The sequence below is a fragment of the Erythrolamprus reginae genome, chromosome 8 (genome assembly GCF_031021105.1).
Source record: "Erythrolamprus reginae isolate rEryReg1 chromosome 8, rEryReg1.hap1, whole genome shotgun sequence".
Classification (NCBI taxonomy): domain Eukaryota; kingdom Metazoa; phylum Chordata; class Lepidosauria; order Squamata; family Dipsadidae; genus Erythrolamprus; species Erythrolamprus reginae.
In genome coordinates, this window is record NC_091957.1 from 11,170,645 (window position 1) to 11,188,761 (window position 18,117).

General features: G+C 43.9%; 1 protein-coding gene across 1 annotated transcript in view; it reads left to right on the forward strand.

Moving 5' to 3' along the window:
• RABGAP1 (RAB GTPase activating protein 1) overlaps window positions 1-18,117 on the forward strand; it is a 94,856-nt gene that overhangs the window by 65,366 nt on the left and 11,373 nt on the right. Inside the window, exons 14-19 of the mRNA XM_070758842.1 lie at window positions 2,863-2,976; window positions 6,709-6,783; window positions 12,443-12,568; window positions 12,891-13,034; window positions 14,117-14,158; window positions 16,080-16,208. Of these exons, the coding sequence (XP_070614943.1) occupies window positions 2,863-2,976; window positions 6,709-6,783; window positions 12,443-12,568; window positions 12,891-13,034; window positions 14,117-14,158; window positions 16,080-16,208 (630 nt within the window). The remainder of the gene's footprint in view (window positions 1-2,862; window positions 2,977-6,708; window positions 6,784-12,442; window positions 12,569-12,890; window positions 13,035-14,116; window positions 14,159-16,079; window positions 16,209-18,117) is intronic.

Sequence of the window (18,117 nt, forward strand, 5' to 3'; positions counted from 1 at the left end):
TTGCCCTTCTCTCCTCTTCCCCTCCCCTCCCCTCCCCTCTCCCTTTCTTCCCTTCCCTTCCTTTCTTCAGTCCTAGAAACCTGAGCTGGCCTGGCAGGGACCATTCTCCCAGCTAGCTATAAAAATAGGATTCCTAGGCACACAATGGGTTGAGTTGGCCTTGTTTGTACTATTGAATCCCAGCTGGCTATTTATTTATTTTTTAAAGTTTATCTTTTCCGGTCACTTTCTCTTGCCACTAAACAGCATGTTCCAATAGCAAGAACGTGTATGTGTGTGTGCGTGTGTGTGTTTGTGTGTGTGTGTGTGTAGCATTGATGCCCGTTTCCAAGTCCACTGCTAACCATCCAAAATGACCATGTTCAGAGCATTTCAACTTCATCCTTTCCATCATGGTCACCCAAGTGTTGCATTGCCTCTGAACAAATCGATGGTGAGACCACACTTGGAGCACTGTGTACAGTTCTGGCCACTGCCCCTCAAGAAGGATATAATGGAACTGGAAAAGGTGCAAAAAAGGGCAACAAGAATGATCAAGGAAATGGAGCCCCTCCCTTATGAAACCAGGTTGCAACGCCTTGGTCTCTTCAGCATTGAAAGACGGCGTTTATAAGAGGGGACTTGATCGAAGTGTATAAAATCATGCATGGGATAGAAAAGGTGGATAGGGAAAAAATATTTTCTCTATCCCACAATACTAAGACGAGAGGGCACTCGCTAAACCTCCTAGGTAAGAAAGTGAGGACAAATAAAGGGAAATATTTCTTTCCCCCAGAGGGTTGTTGGTTTATGGAATTCACTTCCAGAAGAGTCGTGACAACTGTCAGCCTGGATTAGACAGATTTCATGGATGCCAAGGCAGGATTAGACAGATTCATGGATGCCAAGTGCATCGGTGATTATTGAAAGGGATATCCGAGTGCTGCCTCTATGTTGGTTGAGGCAGGCAGGGTTTCCTTGGGTCCCATTTGTTGGGGATCAAGGGAAAGGGAGGGTCTTGCCTTCTCTTTCTGCTCAAGATCCCCATGGACAATTGGGGGGCCACTGTGGGACACAGAATGCTGGACTCGATGGGCTTTGACCCGATTCAGCAGGGCTCTTCTTAGGTTCTTATGTTCTTACCTGTTGCTCAGAAAGCTGGCCTTCGATCGGGTGGGATGATCTTCGGGCTGCTGCCAAGGCCCCAAATTTGCCCTCCACCCTTTCTACACTAATAAAGGGCTAGGATCAAGATAAGTTGCATGAAGAGGGGAGGGCGGGTCAAATTATTATCTGGAGGGCAGGACTAGAATAGAATAGAATAGAATAGAATAGAATAGAATTTTATTGGCCAAGTGTGATTGGACACACAAGGAATTTGTCTTGGTGCAGATGCTCTCAGCGTACATAAAATAAAATATACATTTGTCAAGAATCATGTGGTGCAACACTTAATGATTGTCATAGGGGTCAAATAAGCAATGAAGAAGCAATATTAATAAAAATCTTAGGATATAAGCAACAAGTTACAGTCATACAGTCAACATGGGAGGAAATGGGTGATAGGAATGATGAGAAAAACTAGTAGAATAGAAGTGCAGATGTAGTAGAAAGTCTGACAGTGTTGAGGGAATGATTTGTTTAGTAGAGTGATGGCGTTTGGAAAAAAACTGTTCTTGTGTCTAGTTGTCTTGATGTGCAGTGCTCTGTAGCGACGTTTTGAGGGTAGGAGTTGAAACAATTTGTGTCCAGGCTGTGAGGGGTCAGTAAATATTTTCCCCGCCCTCTTTTTGACTCGTGCAGTATACAGGTCCTCAATGGAAGGCAGGTTGGCAGCCATTGTTTTTTCTGCAGTTCTGATTCTCCTCTGAAGTCTGTGTCTGTTTTAATTACATTAGAACTTTTAGGGTTTAAGTGTATATTAATTGGATCTAGATGTACTGTTATGTTTTCTTTGATAGGTTGTGAACCGCCCCGAGCCCCCGGAGAGAGGAGGCATACAAATCCAATAAACAAATAATTAATTAATTAATTAATTAATTAATATTTGGACAGTGAGTCATTACTCCAGGAGTAGAGGGGGTGACATAATGCTGGTATTCCATTATTTGAGGGGCTGCCACAAAGAAGAGGGAGTCAAGCTATTCTCCAAAGCACCTGAGGGCAGGACAAAAAGCAATGGGTGGAAACTAAACAAGGAGAGAAGCAACTTAGAACTAAGGAGGAATTTCCTGACAGTTAGAACAATTAATCAGCGGAACAATTATTCTCCAGAAGTTGTGAATGCTTCCAATACTGGAACTCCAACATCTTTTTACAGGCTACAAGAATGGTGGAAGGTCTTAAGCATAAAACGTATCAGGAAAGACTTCATGAACTCAATCTGTATAGTCTGGAGGACAGAAGGAAAAGGGGGGACACGATCGAAACATTTAAATATGTTAAAGGGTTAAATAAGGTTCAGGAGGGAAATGTTTTTAATAGGAAAGTGAACACAAGAACAAGGGGACACAATCTGAAGTTAGTTGGGGGAAAGATCAAAAGCAACATGAGAAAATATTATTTTATTGAAAGAGTAGTAGATCCTTGGAACAAACTTCCAGCAGACGTGGTTGGTAAATCCACAGTCACTGAATTTAAACATGCCTGGGATAAACATAGATCCATTGTAAGATAAAATGCAGGAAATAGTATAAGGGCAGACTAGATGGACCATAGGGTCTTTTTCTGCCGCCAGTCTTCTATCTTTCTATGTTTCTAAGCAGTTGTCTGAAGTTGTTGTAGGGTTTCCTGCCTGAGCAGTGGGCTGGACTAGAAGACCTCTAAGGTCCCTTCCCGCTCTGTTATCATTCTGTTATTCCTTCTCCTCCTTCGGCTTTGCAGGAGTCTCCCCAGGACAGCGCCATCACTCGGGACATCAACCGGACCTTCCCTGCTCACGACTACTTCAAGGACACCGGAGGAGATGGGCAGGACTCTCTGTATAAAATATGCAAGGTACCAATCCATGGAGAGGGGGCGGGGGGGACGGACACGGGGCGCTTTGTCTCTCTCGGACGGGATTCGGGAATAGTGAGTGTGAGAGAGTCGTATGGAAAAGCAGGTGCTGCCCCTGGTGTGCCTTCCAGGGACTGCAGCACCAAGAGAAGCCCCAGCCAGCTTTGACCCAGAGAGCTTTGGGGATAGAACTCAGCTGTGACCGGATGCTTCCTTCGGCCCAGAGAGGATCCAGAGATAAAACTCACCTTCCTTCATCCCTTTATTCATAACAGAATAGAATTTTTTTGGCCAAGTATGATTGGAAACACAAGGAATTTGTCTTGGTGCTACATTCAGACACACCTAAATCTTCAGCCTCTTTTAGGGTGTGTTTTATACTCTGAAAAATACAGTATTTCAGTAATTGAAATAAAATACTAGAATGTGCAGAAATGGACACTTAAAGTTAAGGAAAAGGAAGAAACTGAATACTGTACTGTTTAACATGGGAGTTGTTTTATCTGTGGCTAACCAATAGAAAGAGAATAGAATAGAATTCTTTATTGGCCAAGTGTGATTGGACACACAATGCATTTCTCTTTGGTGCAAATGCTCTCAGCGTACATAAAAGAAAAAGATATATTTGTCAAGAATCATGTGGTACAACTCTTAATGATTGTCACAGGGGGTCAAATAAGCAATGAAGAAACAATATTAATAAAAATCTTAGGATACAAGCAACAAGTTACAGTCATACAGTCCTAAGTGGGAGGAAAAGGATGATAGGAATGATGAGAAAAAACTAGTAGAAATAGAAGTGCAGATTTAGTAAAAGGTCTGACAGTATTGAGGGAATTAGTAGAGTGATGGCGTTCGGGAAAAAACTGTTCTTGTGTCTAGTTGTCTTGGTGTGCAGTGCTCTGTAGCGACGTTTTGAAGGTAGGAGTTGAAACAATTTGTGTCCAGGATGCAAGGGGTCAGTCAATATTTTCCCTGCCCTCTTTTTTGACTCGTGCAGTAAACAGGTCCTCAAAGGAAGTCAGGTTGGCAGCAATTGTTTTTTTCTGCAGTTCTCGTTTATACTAATATCTATCATCTTATACTGTATTTTTCGGAGTATAAGACGCACCCTTTTCCCTCCTAAAAAGAGGTTGGAAATGTCGGTGCGTCTTATATACACCAAATACAGCCCTTTTTGGCTTTCTGAAGCCCCACCCCTAAGGCCCATTTTTGCAAAATATGGGCCTGCTTTTTGCAAAAATGGGGTGCGCAGAGGGTTTGGGAGGCCTGCAGAGTGCTACTGGGGGCTGGGGGAAAGCAAAAACATTCCTGTTTTTGTGGAAAAAATGGGCAAAACCGGGACTTTTTTTGCTAAAAGAGGGGCAGCTATGCCTTGCCTCCAAGAGCTCTCTGTAGCCTTCTTAGACCCTCTGTACATCCCATTTTTGCAAATAATTGTATCCCTCTGTTAACGCAACAAAAATGGGGGCGTTTATGCCTTCCCCCAGCCCCCAAGGAGCTCTCTGCATACCCTGTTTGCAAAAACAGGTCTGTTTTTGCAAAAAATGGGGCGCGCAAAGGGTTTGCAAGGTTTGCCGAGTAGTTCTGGGGTCCGGGAAGGTCAACGGCTTTTTTTACTTACGGTACTTACCTCTTGGTGCATCTTATACACCGTGCGTCTTATAGTCCAAAAATATGGTATATGCTTAACAAACAAATAAATAAATACCAAAAAATACGGTATATGCTTGACAAACAAACAAATAAATAAATACCAAAAAATACAGTACGGTGTTCCCTCGATTTTCGTAGGGGATGCGTTCCGAGACCGCCCGCGAAAGTCGAATTTCCGCGAAGTAGAGATGCGGAAGTAAATACACTATTTTTGGCTATGAGCAGTATCACAAGCCTTCCCTTAACACTTTAAACCCCTAAATTGCAATTTCCCATTCCCTTAGCAACTATTTAGATTATTACTCACCATGTTTATTTATTAAAGTTTATTAAAAAATATTTATTAAAGGCAGATGAAAGTTTGACGATGACATATGACGTCATCAGGCGGGAAAAACCGTGGTATAGGGGGAAAATCCGTGAAGTATTTTTTAATTAATATTTTTGAAAAACCGTGGTATAGACTTTTTGCGAAGTTCAAACCCGCGAAAATCAAGGGAACACTGTATATGCTTGACAAACAAATAAATAAATAAAGATTTTTTAAAAATTTGCATTATAAGGTAGCAGCCGGTGGATGGAATGAAGGCCGGAGGTAATTAGCAGGTAGAGGTAATTAGCAAGTAGAAAGCCCGGCTGGCTTCTCTTTCGATAGCTTCCCTTCATCTGGCCAGCTCTTTGAATTTGGCCTTTCCCAAGCTGCCTTTTCTGCCTTCCCTGGGGAGTGGGGGGGGCATTCATCTTCCTGGCCCCCTCCAAAGCCCTTTGTCAAAAAGAGCCATTAGCGGAGATGAGCCCTGCCCGACAGATGCCAGTCAAAGCTTTTGATTTGTCTTTGAAGAAAGTGGCGGAGCTTTGGGCAAGAGGCTTAAAGGGCACAGTGGCCAAGGCTGATGCCCACCTTCCTTGGCAAAAGCTACAATTCTGACTTCTAGGAACTTGGCTCCCAAGACCCCTTTCTCTTCTTTCAACCAACGAGTCCAGTCGGTGGCTGGAGTCTTAGTGGACAACGAGTTAAATAGGAGCCACCAGTTTGCAGTGGCAGCGGAATCCGAAGTTGCATTAACAGAAGGATAGAATCAAGATCACACGAAGTGTTAATACCACTCTGTAAAGTCTTAGTCAGACCACACCTAGAATCCTGCATCCAGTTTTGGTCACCACGCTATAAAAAAGAGGCTGAGACTCTAGAAAGAGTGCAGAGAAGAGCAACAAAGATGATTAAGGGACTGGAGGCTAAAACATACGATGAACAGTTGCAGGAATTGGCCATGGCAAGTCCAGTGAAGAGAAGGACCAAGGGAGATGGGATAGCAGTCTTCCAATATTTGAAAGGCTGTCACAGACAGGAGGGGGTCGAGCTCTTCCCCAAAGCACCTGAAGGCCAGACAAAGAATAATGGATGGAAACTGAACAAGGAGAGATTCAACCTAGAAATAAGGAGGGATTTTCTGACCGTGAGAACAATCAAGCCATGGAACAGAAGTTGCCTTCAGAAGTTGTGGGAGCTTCATCCCTGGAGGTTTTCAGGAAGAGACTGGACTGCCATCTGTAGGGTCTGATTGATTGGGGGGTTGGACTAGATGACCACCAAGGCCCCTTCCAACTCATCTGTATAATCAGTTGCAGAGCGTAGCCTAGGCGACACAACTGGTGGGCCAGTCCCAACTTTGCCTGACAGATCTGTATAGTCTGGAGGACAGAAGGAAAAGGGGGGGACATGATCGAAACATTTAAATATGTTAAAGGGTTAAATAAGGCCCAGGAGGGAAGCGTTTTTAATAGGAAAGTGAACACAAGAACAAGGGGACACAATCTGAAGTTAGTTGGGGGAAAGATCAAAAGCAACGTGAGAAAATATTATTTTACTGAAAGAGTAGTAGATCCTTGGAACAAACTTCCAGCAGACGTGGTAGATAAATCCACAGTAACTGAATTTAAACATGCCTGGGATAAACATATATCCATCCTAAGAGAAAATACAGGAAATAGTATAAGGGCAGACTAGATGGACCAGGAGGTCTTTTTCTGTCGTCCATCTTCTATGTTTCTATGTTCTCTCCATTTCTTCCCCAGGCTTATTCTGTCTACGACGAAGAGATCGGCTACTGCCAAGGGCAGTCTTTCCTGGCTGCGGTGCTGCTTCTACATGTAAGTCTCGCTCGAGCCCTTTTAAAAGGGCCGCTCCAAGAAGGGAGTGGGGGGGATGGGGGCTTGCCCTCCAGGGACACCCCAGGAATGCTGGGGTGAAAGCCACCTTCAATCCTGAAACAGGGAAGCCTTCAGGCAAAGAGCATCTCCGCATCTCTGTCAGTTTGCCCAGAATGGCAGCCTGTTCTGCCCCTCCAGTTGCCAAGGTATCAAAACACCATTTGAATGAACTAAATCTAATCGGTGACCCACTGCTAATAAGTGGCTTAGCAATGGAGATACACACACAAATCAAAAAGCAATCCTTTCTTGCAAAAAAAGTCAGCTGCTAATTAATTTTGATTAGCAGCTGGCGTAAGTTCAAGCGGTCTTAACTCAAAAGCAATGCAATTAGTTCTTGCTATGAGAGACAAAGAGAGATGATGGATGGATAGATACATAGATGATAGATGATAGAGATGGATGGATGGATGGATAGAATAAATTTTATTGGCCAAGTGTGATTGGACACACAAGGAATTTTTGTCTTGGTGCATATGCTCTCAGCGTACATAAAATAAAATATACATTTGTCAAGAATCATGTGGTACGACACTTAATGATTATCATAGGGGTCAATAAGCAATGAAGAAGCAATATTAATAAAAATCTTAGGATATAAGCAACAAGTTACAGTCATACAGTCAACATGGGAGGAAATGGGTGATAGGAATGATGAGAAAAACTAGTAGAAGAGAAGTGCAGATTTAGTAGAAAGTCTGACAGTGTTGAGGGAATTATTTGTTTAGTAGAGTGATGGCATTTGGAAAAAAACTGTTCCTGTGTCTAGTTGTCTTGGTGTGCAGTGCTCTGTAGCGACGTTTTGAGGGTAGGGGTTGAAACAGTTTGTGTCCAGGATGTGAGGGGTCAGTAAATATTTTCCGCACCCTCTTTTTGACTCGTGCAGTATACAGGTCCTCAATGGAAGGCAGGTTGGCAGCAATTGCTTTTTCTGCAGTGGATGGATGGATGGATGGATGGATGGATGGATTAGAGAGTGGGAGAGAGAGATGATGGATAGATGCATAAATGATGGTAGATGATAGATAGATAGATAGATAGATAGATAGATAGATAGATAGATAGATAGATAGATGAGAGAGATAATGGATGGATAGATACATAGATGATAGAGTGATGGTAGGTAGGTAGGTAGGTAGATAGATAGATAGATAGATAGATAGATAGATAGATAGATAGATGAGAGAGAGAGAGATGATGGATGGATAGATACATAGATGATAGACTGATGGTTGGTAGGTAGGTAGGTAGGTAGGTAGGTAGGTAGGTAGGTAGATAGATAGATAGATAGATAGATAGATAGATAGATAGATAGATAGATAGATAGATAGATAGATAGGTGAGAGAGAGAGATGAGAAAAATCAAACCATGCCTGCTCCCCAAATCCAGGAAAAATCAGACAATCCCGCTTGGCTCAAAGGCCAGTAGAGTCCTCGACATACGACCAGAGTGGAACCCAAAATTGACATTGGTTAAGGGATGTTTTGAGCAATTTTTATGACTTCTCTTGCCATGGCTGTTAAGCAAATCAGTGCTTTTGTTCAACGAGTATAACCCGTTTGTTAAGTGAATTTAGCTTGCCTGCTGACTTGTCTGGTCAGAAGGTCACTGCGACTGTCTTAAATGTGAGTCAAGTGTCAAGACATCCGAATGTAAGGATGCTGAAACGGTCATAAGTGTGAAAAATGATCACAAGTTGCTGTTTTTTTCAGTCGCCGTTGTAAGTGCGAACGGTTTTGACTCTGGAACAACCTGTAGACCCTTCCCACTGTGCGTCCCTCCCGCCTGCCTCTCACAGGTTGCATGTCCTTGCAACAGCTTCTGTTGTAGCTGTGCGTGGTGGGTGTCTCATTGGCCAAAGCAGCCAGGTTTCCTCGGGACTTTGAATCCTTTGCAAGGGGCTAGTCCACAATTTCTCTTCCAGCGCTTCCAGGTTGAGAGGTTCTTTGGCTGGAAAGGAGGTCCGGTCCCCTTCCTATCCGACTTTCCATGGTCTTTCCATTGGATTCCTGAAATATTTTTCCCCCTTCCGGCCTTTCCGAGTTATTTTTAAACTCTTTCACAAAATTGGGTGGATTTTCCCCCCACCCGAGAACGCCCTCCTGCCTCTGCTGTCAGATATCAAGTGAGACTTCCCAGGGCTTCCAGCTCCTTCCTCACCCAGTGGGATGCCTCTTTCTTTCTTTCTTTCTTTCTTTCTTTCTTTCTTTCTTTCTTTCTTTCTTTCTTTCTTTCTTTCTTTCTTCCTTCCTTCCTTCCTTCCTTCCTTCCTTCGTCCCTCCCTCTCTCCCTCCCTCCCTCCTTCCTTCCTTCCTTCCATCCTTTTTCTTTCTTTCTCTCTCTCTCACACACACTCCTCTTTTTCTCTCTCTCTCTCTTTCTTTCTCTCTCTCCTTTTCTTTCTCTCTTTCTCACACACACTCCTCTTTCTCTTTCTTTCTCTCTGTCCTTTTTCTTTCTCTCTTTCTCTCTCACACACACTCCTCTTTCTCTCTCTCTCTCTCTTTCTCACTCTCCTTTTTCTTTCTCTCCTTTCACTTTTTTAATTCTTTCTTTCTCTCCTTTCACTTTTTTAATTCTTTCTTTCTCTCCTTTCCTTTTTGTTAGCTCTCTCTTTCTTTCTTTTTCTTTCTTTCTCTCTTTTTCTTTCTGTCTCTGCCTTTCTTTCTTTCTCTCTCCCTCCCTCCTTCTCTCTCCTTCCCTCCTTCCTTCCTTCCTTCTTTCCTTCTTTCCTTCCTTCCTGTCTCTCTCTGCCTCTCTCTCTCTTTCTGTTTTTCTTTCTCTCTCACCCTTCATCTCTTTTGAACAATGGCTATACGTCCTTGACAGCTAAACAGAAATAGACCCAGGCTTCTGTGAAAAACCAGACTTCCTGCTGGATTGACAGGAGCGCATTCCTCTCCCCTCCCCCTCCCGCTAACACACACACAAAAATTGCATGTCAAGTTATTCAAACATATCCAAAATTTAAGGGACAGGATGGGCTTTGCACCAACCGGCTCACAAAGCCAGTTTGAAGCAGAGAAGAGATTTGTGTGTGTGTGTGAGAGAGAACCACGTTTAAGGCAGTTCTCACAAGCTGCTTCTCCTCGGTGGTTGCGCTGCAATGCCGGTTTGTCTCCAGACCATGATTGGGCTTCTCTAGACCAGCCCAGGTACCTTCCTTGAGTTGGGGATAGAAATGGATCCTTTGATCACTCAAAACATAGGCAGTTCTCAACTTACAACGGTCCACTTAATGACCGTTTGAACTTAACAACAGGCACAGAGGAAAAAGCGACCATGTTTCACACACAACGACCGTTGCAGCATTCCCCATGGATCACGTGATTGACATTCGGGTGCTTGGCGGCTGACTCACATTTATGAAGGCTGTAGCAGCCCACAATCCCCTTTTACGACCTTCCGACAAGCAGAGGTAACGGCGGGAAACCAGATTCACTTAACACTTAGCTGCAAGAATATCCTACGCACAATTTTGGAAAAATAAAGAGTCCCCGCCAGAGAATAATATCCTAGACAAAATATACAGATGTGCAGCAATTGATAGGATGACTATAGAGATTAAGGGAACTAGTGACTCAGAATATATATATATATATATATATATATATATATATATATATATATATATATATATATATATATATTTATTTATTTATTTATTTATTTATTTTGTCCAATACACAATGAGGGTTTTAGTGGTGATATATATCTATATACACATAGTAAAATACATGATGAAGGTTATAGAGGAGATACTCATAGTAAAATATATCTAAGAAATAATAGAAAAGAAGATAAAGTAATAGAACATATCAATGAAAGAATAGAAGAAGAGATATAGGAATAGAAAAAAGGTATAGGAGATATAGGAGAGTAACAGGACAGGGGACGGAAGGCACTCTAGTGCACTTGTACTCTCCCCTTACTGACCTCTTAGGAATCTGGATAGGTCAACCGTAGATAATCTAAGGGTAAAGTGTTTGGGGTTTGGGGATGACACTATGGAGTCCGGTAATGAGTTCCACGCTTCGACAACTCGGTTACTGAAGTCATATTTTTTACAGTCAAGTTTGGAGCGGTTAATGTTAAGTTTAAATCTGTTGTGTGCTCTTGTGTTGTTGTGGCTGAAGCTGAAGTAGTCGCCGACAGGCAGGATGTTGCAGCATATGATCTTGTGGGCAATACTTAGATCTTGTTTAAGGCGTCTTAGTTCTAAACTTTCTAGGCCCAGGATTGAAAGTAATTGGATTAGCAATAAAGGCAAAAGACTGGGAGAAAGTGTGAAAGGACGTACAAAAAACGAAAAAATATATAAACACGCAATGTAATATATGTTTTCATTAAGAGGTAATTATAAGAAATGTAACAAAGATAAGAAACGGGCATAGATCTGTATTAAATTATAGCAATGCTGTTTTTTAAAAATTTGGAAAAATTAATAAGCAAAACTGTTTAAAAAATAAAGTTAATGAAATTCTCCCCTGTGGAAAATATAGCATGAGTTTTAAATAAATATGGCTGAAGGTTAAAAGAAACCCAAAATAATATTATAATATGAAATTAGATCTAGAAATCTCTTGAGAAAGCTGTAAGAGTGAGTAATCATTCTTCGTGTTCATTTTGATGTGTGTATCTTTTGTTGTATTTTATTTCTTTTATTTTAATTTTATTTTATTAATCAGATTTGTATGCCGCCCCTCTCCGCAGACTCGGGGCGGCTCACAGCAATAATAATACAATGTAAACAAATCCAATATTTAAGTTAATTAAAAAAACCCAATTTAGAAACCAATCATACATACTAGCATACCATGCATAAATTTTATAAGCCTAGGGGGAGGGAAAGTGTCAATTCCCTCATGCCTGACGACAGAGGTGGGTTTTAAGGAGCTTGCGAAAGGCTAGGAGGGTGGGGGCAACTCTGATATCTGGGGGGAGTTGGTTCCAAAGGGTCGGGGCCGCCACAGAGAAGGCTCTTCCCCTGGGTCCCGCCAAACAACATTGTTTAGTTTAGTTGACGGGACCCGGAGAAGGCCAACTCTGTGGTACCTAACTGGTCGCTGGGATTTGTGCGGCAGGTTTATAGATTGTTTTGTTTGTTTTATAGGGTGTCCTTTTTTTTAATGGGAAAACTGAAAGACTAAAAGAAAAGAAATTCTCCCCTGGTTTACACAATTTATATCCCCCCCCAAAAAATTCCCCTTTTGGAAAAGTTGGACGGTTTTCGGCCGTACGTGATACTTTAGAGGCTCGTGTTGTTGGGCATCCCATCCATTTCAAAATGGCTCCTTCACCTCTGTTTCAAAACCAAAATGGCCGGTTTGGGTTCCGCCTGTTTGCCAGCCTATAGGACCAGGTTCTTCTCAGAAAAGAAAGCCAAAACATTAGTTTCTGGGGTGCCCAAAAGAAGGAAGGGGCTCCTTGCTGAGGAGAAATAGAGATTTCCTGCCGATAAATCTGGCTGTCCATCTGCTTGGCCCGTTTCAAAGCTAGGCCGTGGTTTTTTTCCCCCTCAGATGTTTAGATTCAGGATCTGTTTGTTTTAAAAAAACCACAACGCCTGACAGGTTTGATTCTCCCGTCTTTTGACAGATGCCTGAAGAACAGGCCTTCAGTGTTCTGGTCAAAATCATGTTCGACTACGGACTCAGGGAACTTTTCAAACAGAATTTTGAGGATCTGCACTGCAAATTTTATCAGCTGGAACGCCTCATGCAGGTAAGGGTGTCCCTTAGGCCAGTGTTTCCCAACCTTGGCAACTTGAAGATATTTGGACTTCAACTCCCAGAATTCCCCAGCCAGTGGCAGCAGCACCTCAGATAGAAAGTCCCTACAGAGAGTGACGAGGACAATGGAGAAGATTATAGGAAGATCACTTCCCATTATTCAGGATGCTGCTTATACAACTCGCCGAAATATTAGCCACAGAAAGGTTGGGGCGGGCTCCGTTAGCGGCTGCAAGTCGAGGACTTTCCATACGTCGTTATCTCGTCAGCATTCGGATGAAGGTTTTTCCGTGTCTTCCCTGTTTCTGTTTCAGGAGTACATCCCTGATCTCTACAGCCACTTCCTTGACATCAACTTAGAAGCTCACATGTATGCCTCCCAGTGGTTCCTCACCCTTTTTACTGCGAAATTCCCCCTCTACATGGTCTTCCACATCATCGACCTGTTGCTGTGCGAGGTACGTGGGCCCGCCCACCCAAACTTGTCCGAAGCTGGCCTCAGCTCCCCCAAAAAACAGAAAACCCGGCGGCCTGGGAAAAGTTTCGTGCTTGTGACCAGAAGCGGAATTGGGAAAGGAGGGTTGAGGGCATCTGGGGACCTCTGTCTGTTTCACCTGCCCTTCCTTCCTTCCTTCCTTCCTTCCTTCCTTCCTTCCTTCCTTCCTTCCTTCCTTCCTTCCTTCCTTCCTTCCTTCTGTTGTCCGTCATGTCTTCTTTCTTCCTTCCTTTCTTTCTATTTGTCTTCCTTTCCTTTTTCTTTCTTTGTTTATTCATTCATTCATTCCTCCTTCTTTCCTTCATTCCTCCCTCCTACCTATCTACCTTTCCCCTTCCTTCCTCCCTATCTTTCGTTCCTTCCTCCTTCCTTCCTATCTCTACATTTCTTTCCTTCTTAGCTGTTTTTCTTTCTTTCTTTTTTCTTTCTTTCTTTCTCTTTTTTCTCCTTCCTCCCTCCCTCCTACCTCTACCTTTCTCCTTCCTTAGCTATTTCTCCTTTTCTTTCTTTCTTTCCTTCTCTCTCTCTCTTTCTCTGTTCCTTCCTTCCTTCCACCCACCCACCAACCTATCTACCTATCTTTCTCCCTCCCTCCCTTCCTTCCCATCCACCCACCTATTCTTCCTTCCTTCCTTCCTTCCTTCCTTCCTTCCTTCCTTCCTTCCTTCCTTCCTTCCTTCCTTCCTTCCTTCCTTCCTTCCTTCCTTCCTTCCTTCCTTCCTTCCTTCCTTCCTTCCGATAGACCCGTTGGGTCTGTTCTTTGCCATCTACAGGCTCCAGAGGCTTTCCTGAAGCCTGGGAAGGGTGTCCACGGCCTTCCCCTGCCCTCCTGAATGCCAAAAATCACATGGCCATTGCTCACTGGAGCTGATATAGGGCAAAGCCTCACCTGCCCTCAGATATGGCTCCGCGTGCCACCTGTGGCAGAGGAGCCATAGGTTCGTCATAATGGACCTCCAAGGTCCCTTCCCACTCAGTTAATCTGTTAAACCTTTGGACATGTAGGGTGTGTTTAAAAAAAATATCTTCTCTTTTCTTTTACAGGGTATCAGTGTTATTTTTAATGTCGCCCTTGGATTGTTGAAGGTGAGCATTGCCATTTCTGCCCCATTCCTGCCGGGCTCTTCAGCCACAAGGCAGGCAGAGCTGGAGACGGCTGGGATTCGGATTTCCTGGGGATTGGAATCCTTTTTGGGAAGCATGGGTAGCTGATATTCCAGCAAAGTCCATGGGGAAAGCTAGATTTGTTTAACAACCATGGTGGGAGAAGTCGTAAAGGGGATCCAAAACTCACTGAACAAATGTCTTGCTTAGCAACGTAAATTGTTGGGGCTCAATTGTGCTTGTAAGTTGAGGACTTACAGACAGAACGCAGGGAAGAGCAACCAAGATGATTAGGGGATTGGAGGCTAAAACATATGAAGAACGCTTGCAGAAACTGGGCATGGCTAGTTTAATGTAAAGAAGGGAGACATGATAGCAACGTTCCAATATCTCAGGGGTTGCCACAAAGAAGAAGGAGTCAACCTATTCTACAAAGCACCTGAGGGCAGGACAAGAAGCAGTGGGTGGAAACTAAACCAGGAGAGAAGCGACTTAGAACTAAGGAGAAATTTTCTGACAATGAGAACAATTAACCAGTTCCCTCCAGAAGTTGTGAATGCTCCAACACTGGAAGTTTATAAGAAGATGTTGCATAACCCTTTGTCTGAAGTGTTGTAGGGTTTCCTACCTAAGCAGGGGGTTAGACTAGAAGACCTCCAAGGTCCCTTCCAACTCTGTTACTCTGGTCTGTTATTCTGACTACCTGAAAAAGGGCCAGTGATTGTCCACCTTGAGGAGGGATGTCAAATAATGCATCCAGGTTTTGGTCACCACGTTATAAAAAAGGATGTTGAGAACTCTAGAAAGAGTGCAGAGAAGAGCAACCAAGATGTTTAAAGGACTGGAGGCTAAAACATACGATGAACGGTTGCAGGAACTGGGCATGGCTTGTCTAGTGAGGAGAAGGACCAGGGGAGACAGGATAGAAGTGTTCCAATATTTGGGGGGGTTGCCAAAGAAAGGAGCGGGGCTCAAGCTATTTCTTTAGTGCAGCCGAAGGCCAGACAAGGAATAATGGATGGAAACTGATGAAGGAGAGATTTAACCTGGAAATAAGGAGGAATTTTCTGATAGTGACAACAACCAATGGAACGGAAGTTGCCTTTGGAAGTTGTGGGAGCTTCCTCACTGGAGGTTTCTGAGAAGAGATTGGAACTGCCATCTGTCAGAAATGGTGTAGAGTGGGAGTTGGTTGGTTGGTGGGTTGGTTTATTTATGTATTCATGTATGTATGTATGCATGTATCTCTCTCTCTCTCTCTATCTCTCTCTATCTCTCTATCTATCTCTCTATCTCTCTCTATATAATATCTCTCTCTATCTCTCTACCTCTCTAATCTATCTATCTATCTATCTATCTATCTATCTATCTATCTATCTATCTATCTACCTCTCTACCTACCTACCTACCTACCTACCTATCTATCTATCTACCTATCTACCTACCTACCTACCTACCTACCTATCTATCTATCTACCTACCTACATATCTATCTACCTATCTATCTATCTACCTACCTACCTATCTATCTATATCTACCTACCTACCTATCTACCTATCTACCTACCTACCTATCTATCTACCTACCTATCTACCTACCTATCTACCTACCTATCTATCTATCTACCTATCTATTTACCTATCTATCTACGTATCTACCTACCTACCTACCTACCTACCTACCTATCTATCTATCTATCTATCTATCTATTAGATTTGTATGCCGCCCCCTCTCCGTAGACTCAGGGTGGCGGTTTGGACTAAACTCTGTTAATTTGTTAATCTGTGAAGTGACACACATTGCCTAGTTTGGGGGTTTGAGGTGGGGGAGCCGAAAGATTTGCCAACCAGTAATTTCTCCTCTCTCTCTCTCCTGCCCCCCCCCCTCCCGGCATGTTCCTAGACCAACAGGGATGACTTGCTGCTGACAGACTTTGAGGGGGCTTTAAAATTCTTCCGAGTGCAGCTCCCCAAGAGGTACCGCTCGGAGGAGAACGCCAAGAAACTGATGGAGCTGGCATGTAGTATGAAGGTAACTTGGGGGGGGGGGAGAACCAAGCGGAGGGAGAGGCGGGCGATGTCCATCACTTCCGAGGAGGGGGCTGCAGTTTGGATTCCCCGGCATCTCGGGATTCTTCACACACACACACACCGCCTCTCTCTTGTCTTGGAAGGCTTTCTTGAGAGATGGGTGTTGGGGGGACCGAGCCACCTGCCTTGGGTCACGTCTGAAAAGAAAACCAAGATGGGCAAGGCAAAGGCAGGCATGGCCCCGCTTGGCAAAAAAACGCCATGTGAATGTGAATGCGAAACTAGGAAAGGAGGGCCGAGGGCATCTGGGGATACCTGAGTCTCTCAAGGAGGTCTGTTTCACCAGCCCTTCTTCTTTCCTCTTTCTTTCTTTCTTTCTTTCCTTCTTTATTTCCTTCCTTCCCTCCTTCCCTCCATCTTTCTCTTTCTTTTTTCTTTCCATCCATCCATCCATCCTTCTTTTCCTTCCTTCTTCCTATTTCTTCCTTCCTTCTTCCTATTTCTTCCTTCCTTCTTCCTATTTCTTTCTTTCCTTCCTTCCTTCCCTCCTCCATCCTTCCTTCCTTTCCTTCCTTCTTCCTATTTCTTCCTTCCTGTCTTTCTTTCCTTCCTTCCTTCCCTCCCTCCCTCTCTTCCTCCTTCCTCCCTGCTTCTCCTTTTCTTGCTTCCTACTTATTTACCTTCCTTCCTTCCTACGTACCTACCTAGCTACCTACCTTCCTCGCTCCCTCATACCTTCTGTTTCACTCTGATGTAGTGTGCTTTTGGGATGACTGTTGTTGTTTTTTAAAGCCCCTAATGAGATCTTAATTTCCCTCCTGGGGAGCTGCTTGCCTTCCCTTGGAGACTGTCTCTTGGTGTTTGTCAACCTTGTTAACTTTAACTTTAACTGGGGAATTCTGGGAGCTGACGTCCACCAGGATTTAAAGTTCCCACGGTTTAAAAACGCTGGTCTGTCTATCTGATCGGTCCTTTCGGGCTGCCTTACACTGGAAGACCAAAATGAGGAATTCACACACACACACACACACACACACACACACACACACACTCCCGAGTAGCTCTTCTACCTCAGGGTCACTAGAGGGAGCACCAAGACAAGCTTAGCAAAATGCACACAACCTTTTTTTTCTGACCCAATTTTGACATCTCTACAGCCAAGAGGGTGTTCTGTCTGGGTGCCCCCAGACTTCAGCACCAACTGGAAAAAGCAGCCAGACACGCTGGTAGAAACAAAAGCACTTTATAATTTGAAAATAAACACAGAGGAAAACCTGTTCTTCCCCACAGGCAGGCTATGAGCCTTCACAGCAGACCTCTTGCTGGCACACCCACCTTTTCCCCTCAAGGTTTCAGTATTCAAAGTCACAAGCCAGAATTCCACGACGCCAAAGATCACAGCCAGGTCTCACGACTCCCAAAGATAATTCTCCACAAACCAGGAAGGGTGGGTCTGCCTTTTTAGCCTTTCCGGAGAGCACCACACCCAAACCCAGCTGTTGCCCATTCAGTGCTTGAAGTACCTGGCTAATTGTCCCCTTCGTTGGGTTGCCCTTCTCTGCCGGAAATCTATTATTCCTTGTGCCTGGTCATCTAAAGAATCCAGGCTGCTTGCTGGGGAGAGCTCCCCCTCGGGCTGAGATTCCTCCTCCTCGTCTGCCTGAACCTCCTCCTCCTCTCCCTCCTGTTCCTCATCCTCCCCCTCTGAGCAGAGAGCCGGCAGAGGGTCAGCCGTTCCCTGAGGGGCCTCAGACGGAATCACAACAGAGGGGCCCAATCCAGCAGTTCTGTTCTTTACTTTCAAATCTTCAACAGCAAAAAGATTTTAAGAGAAGCCCTCCTATTCTATCACCTCTTACACAATACTAGACAACCACCCTGTCAACAGTAGAGAAGTTCGGTGGTTCGAA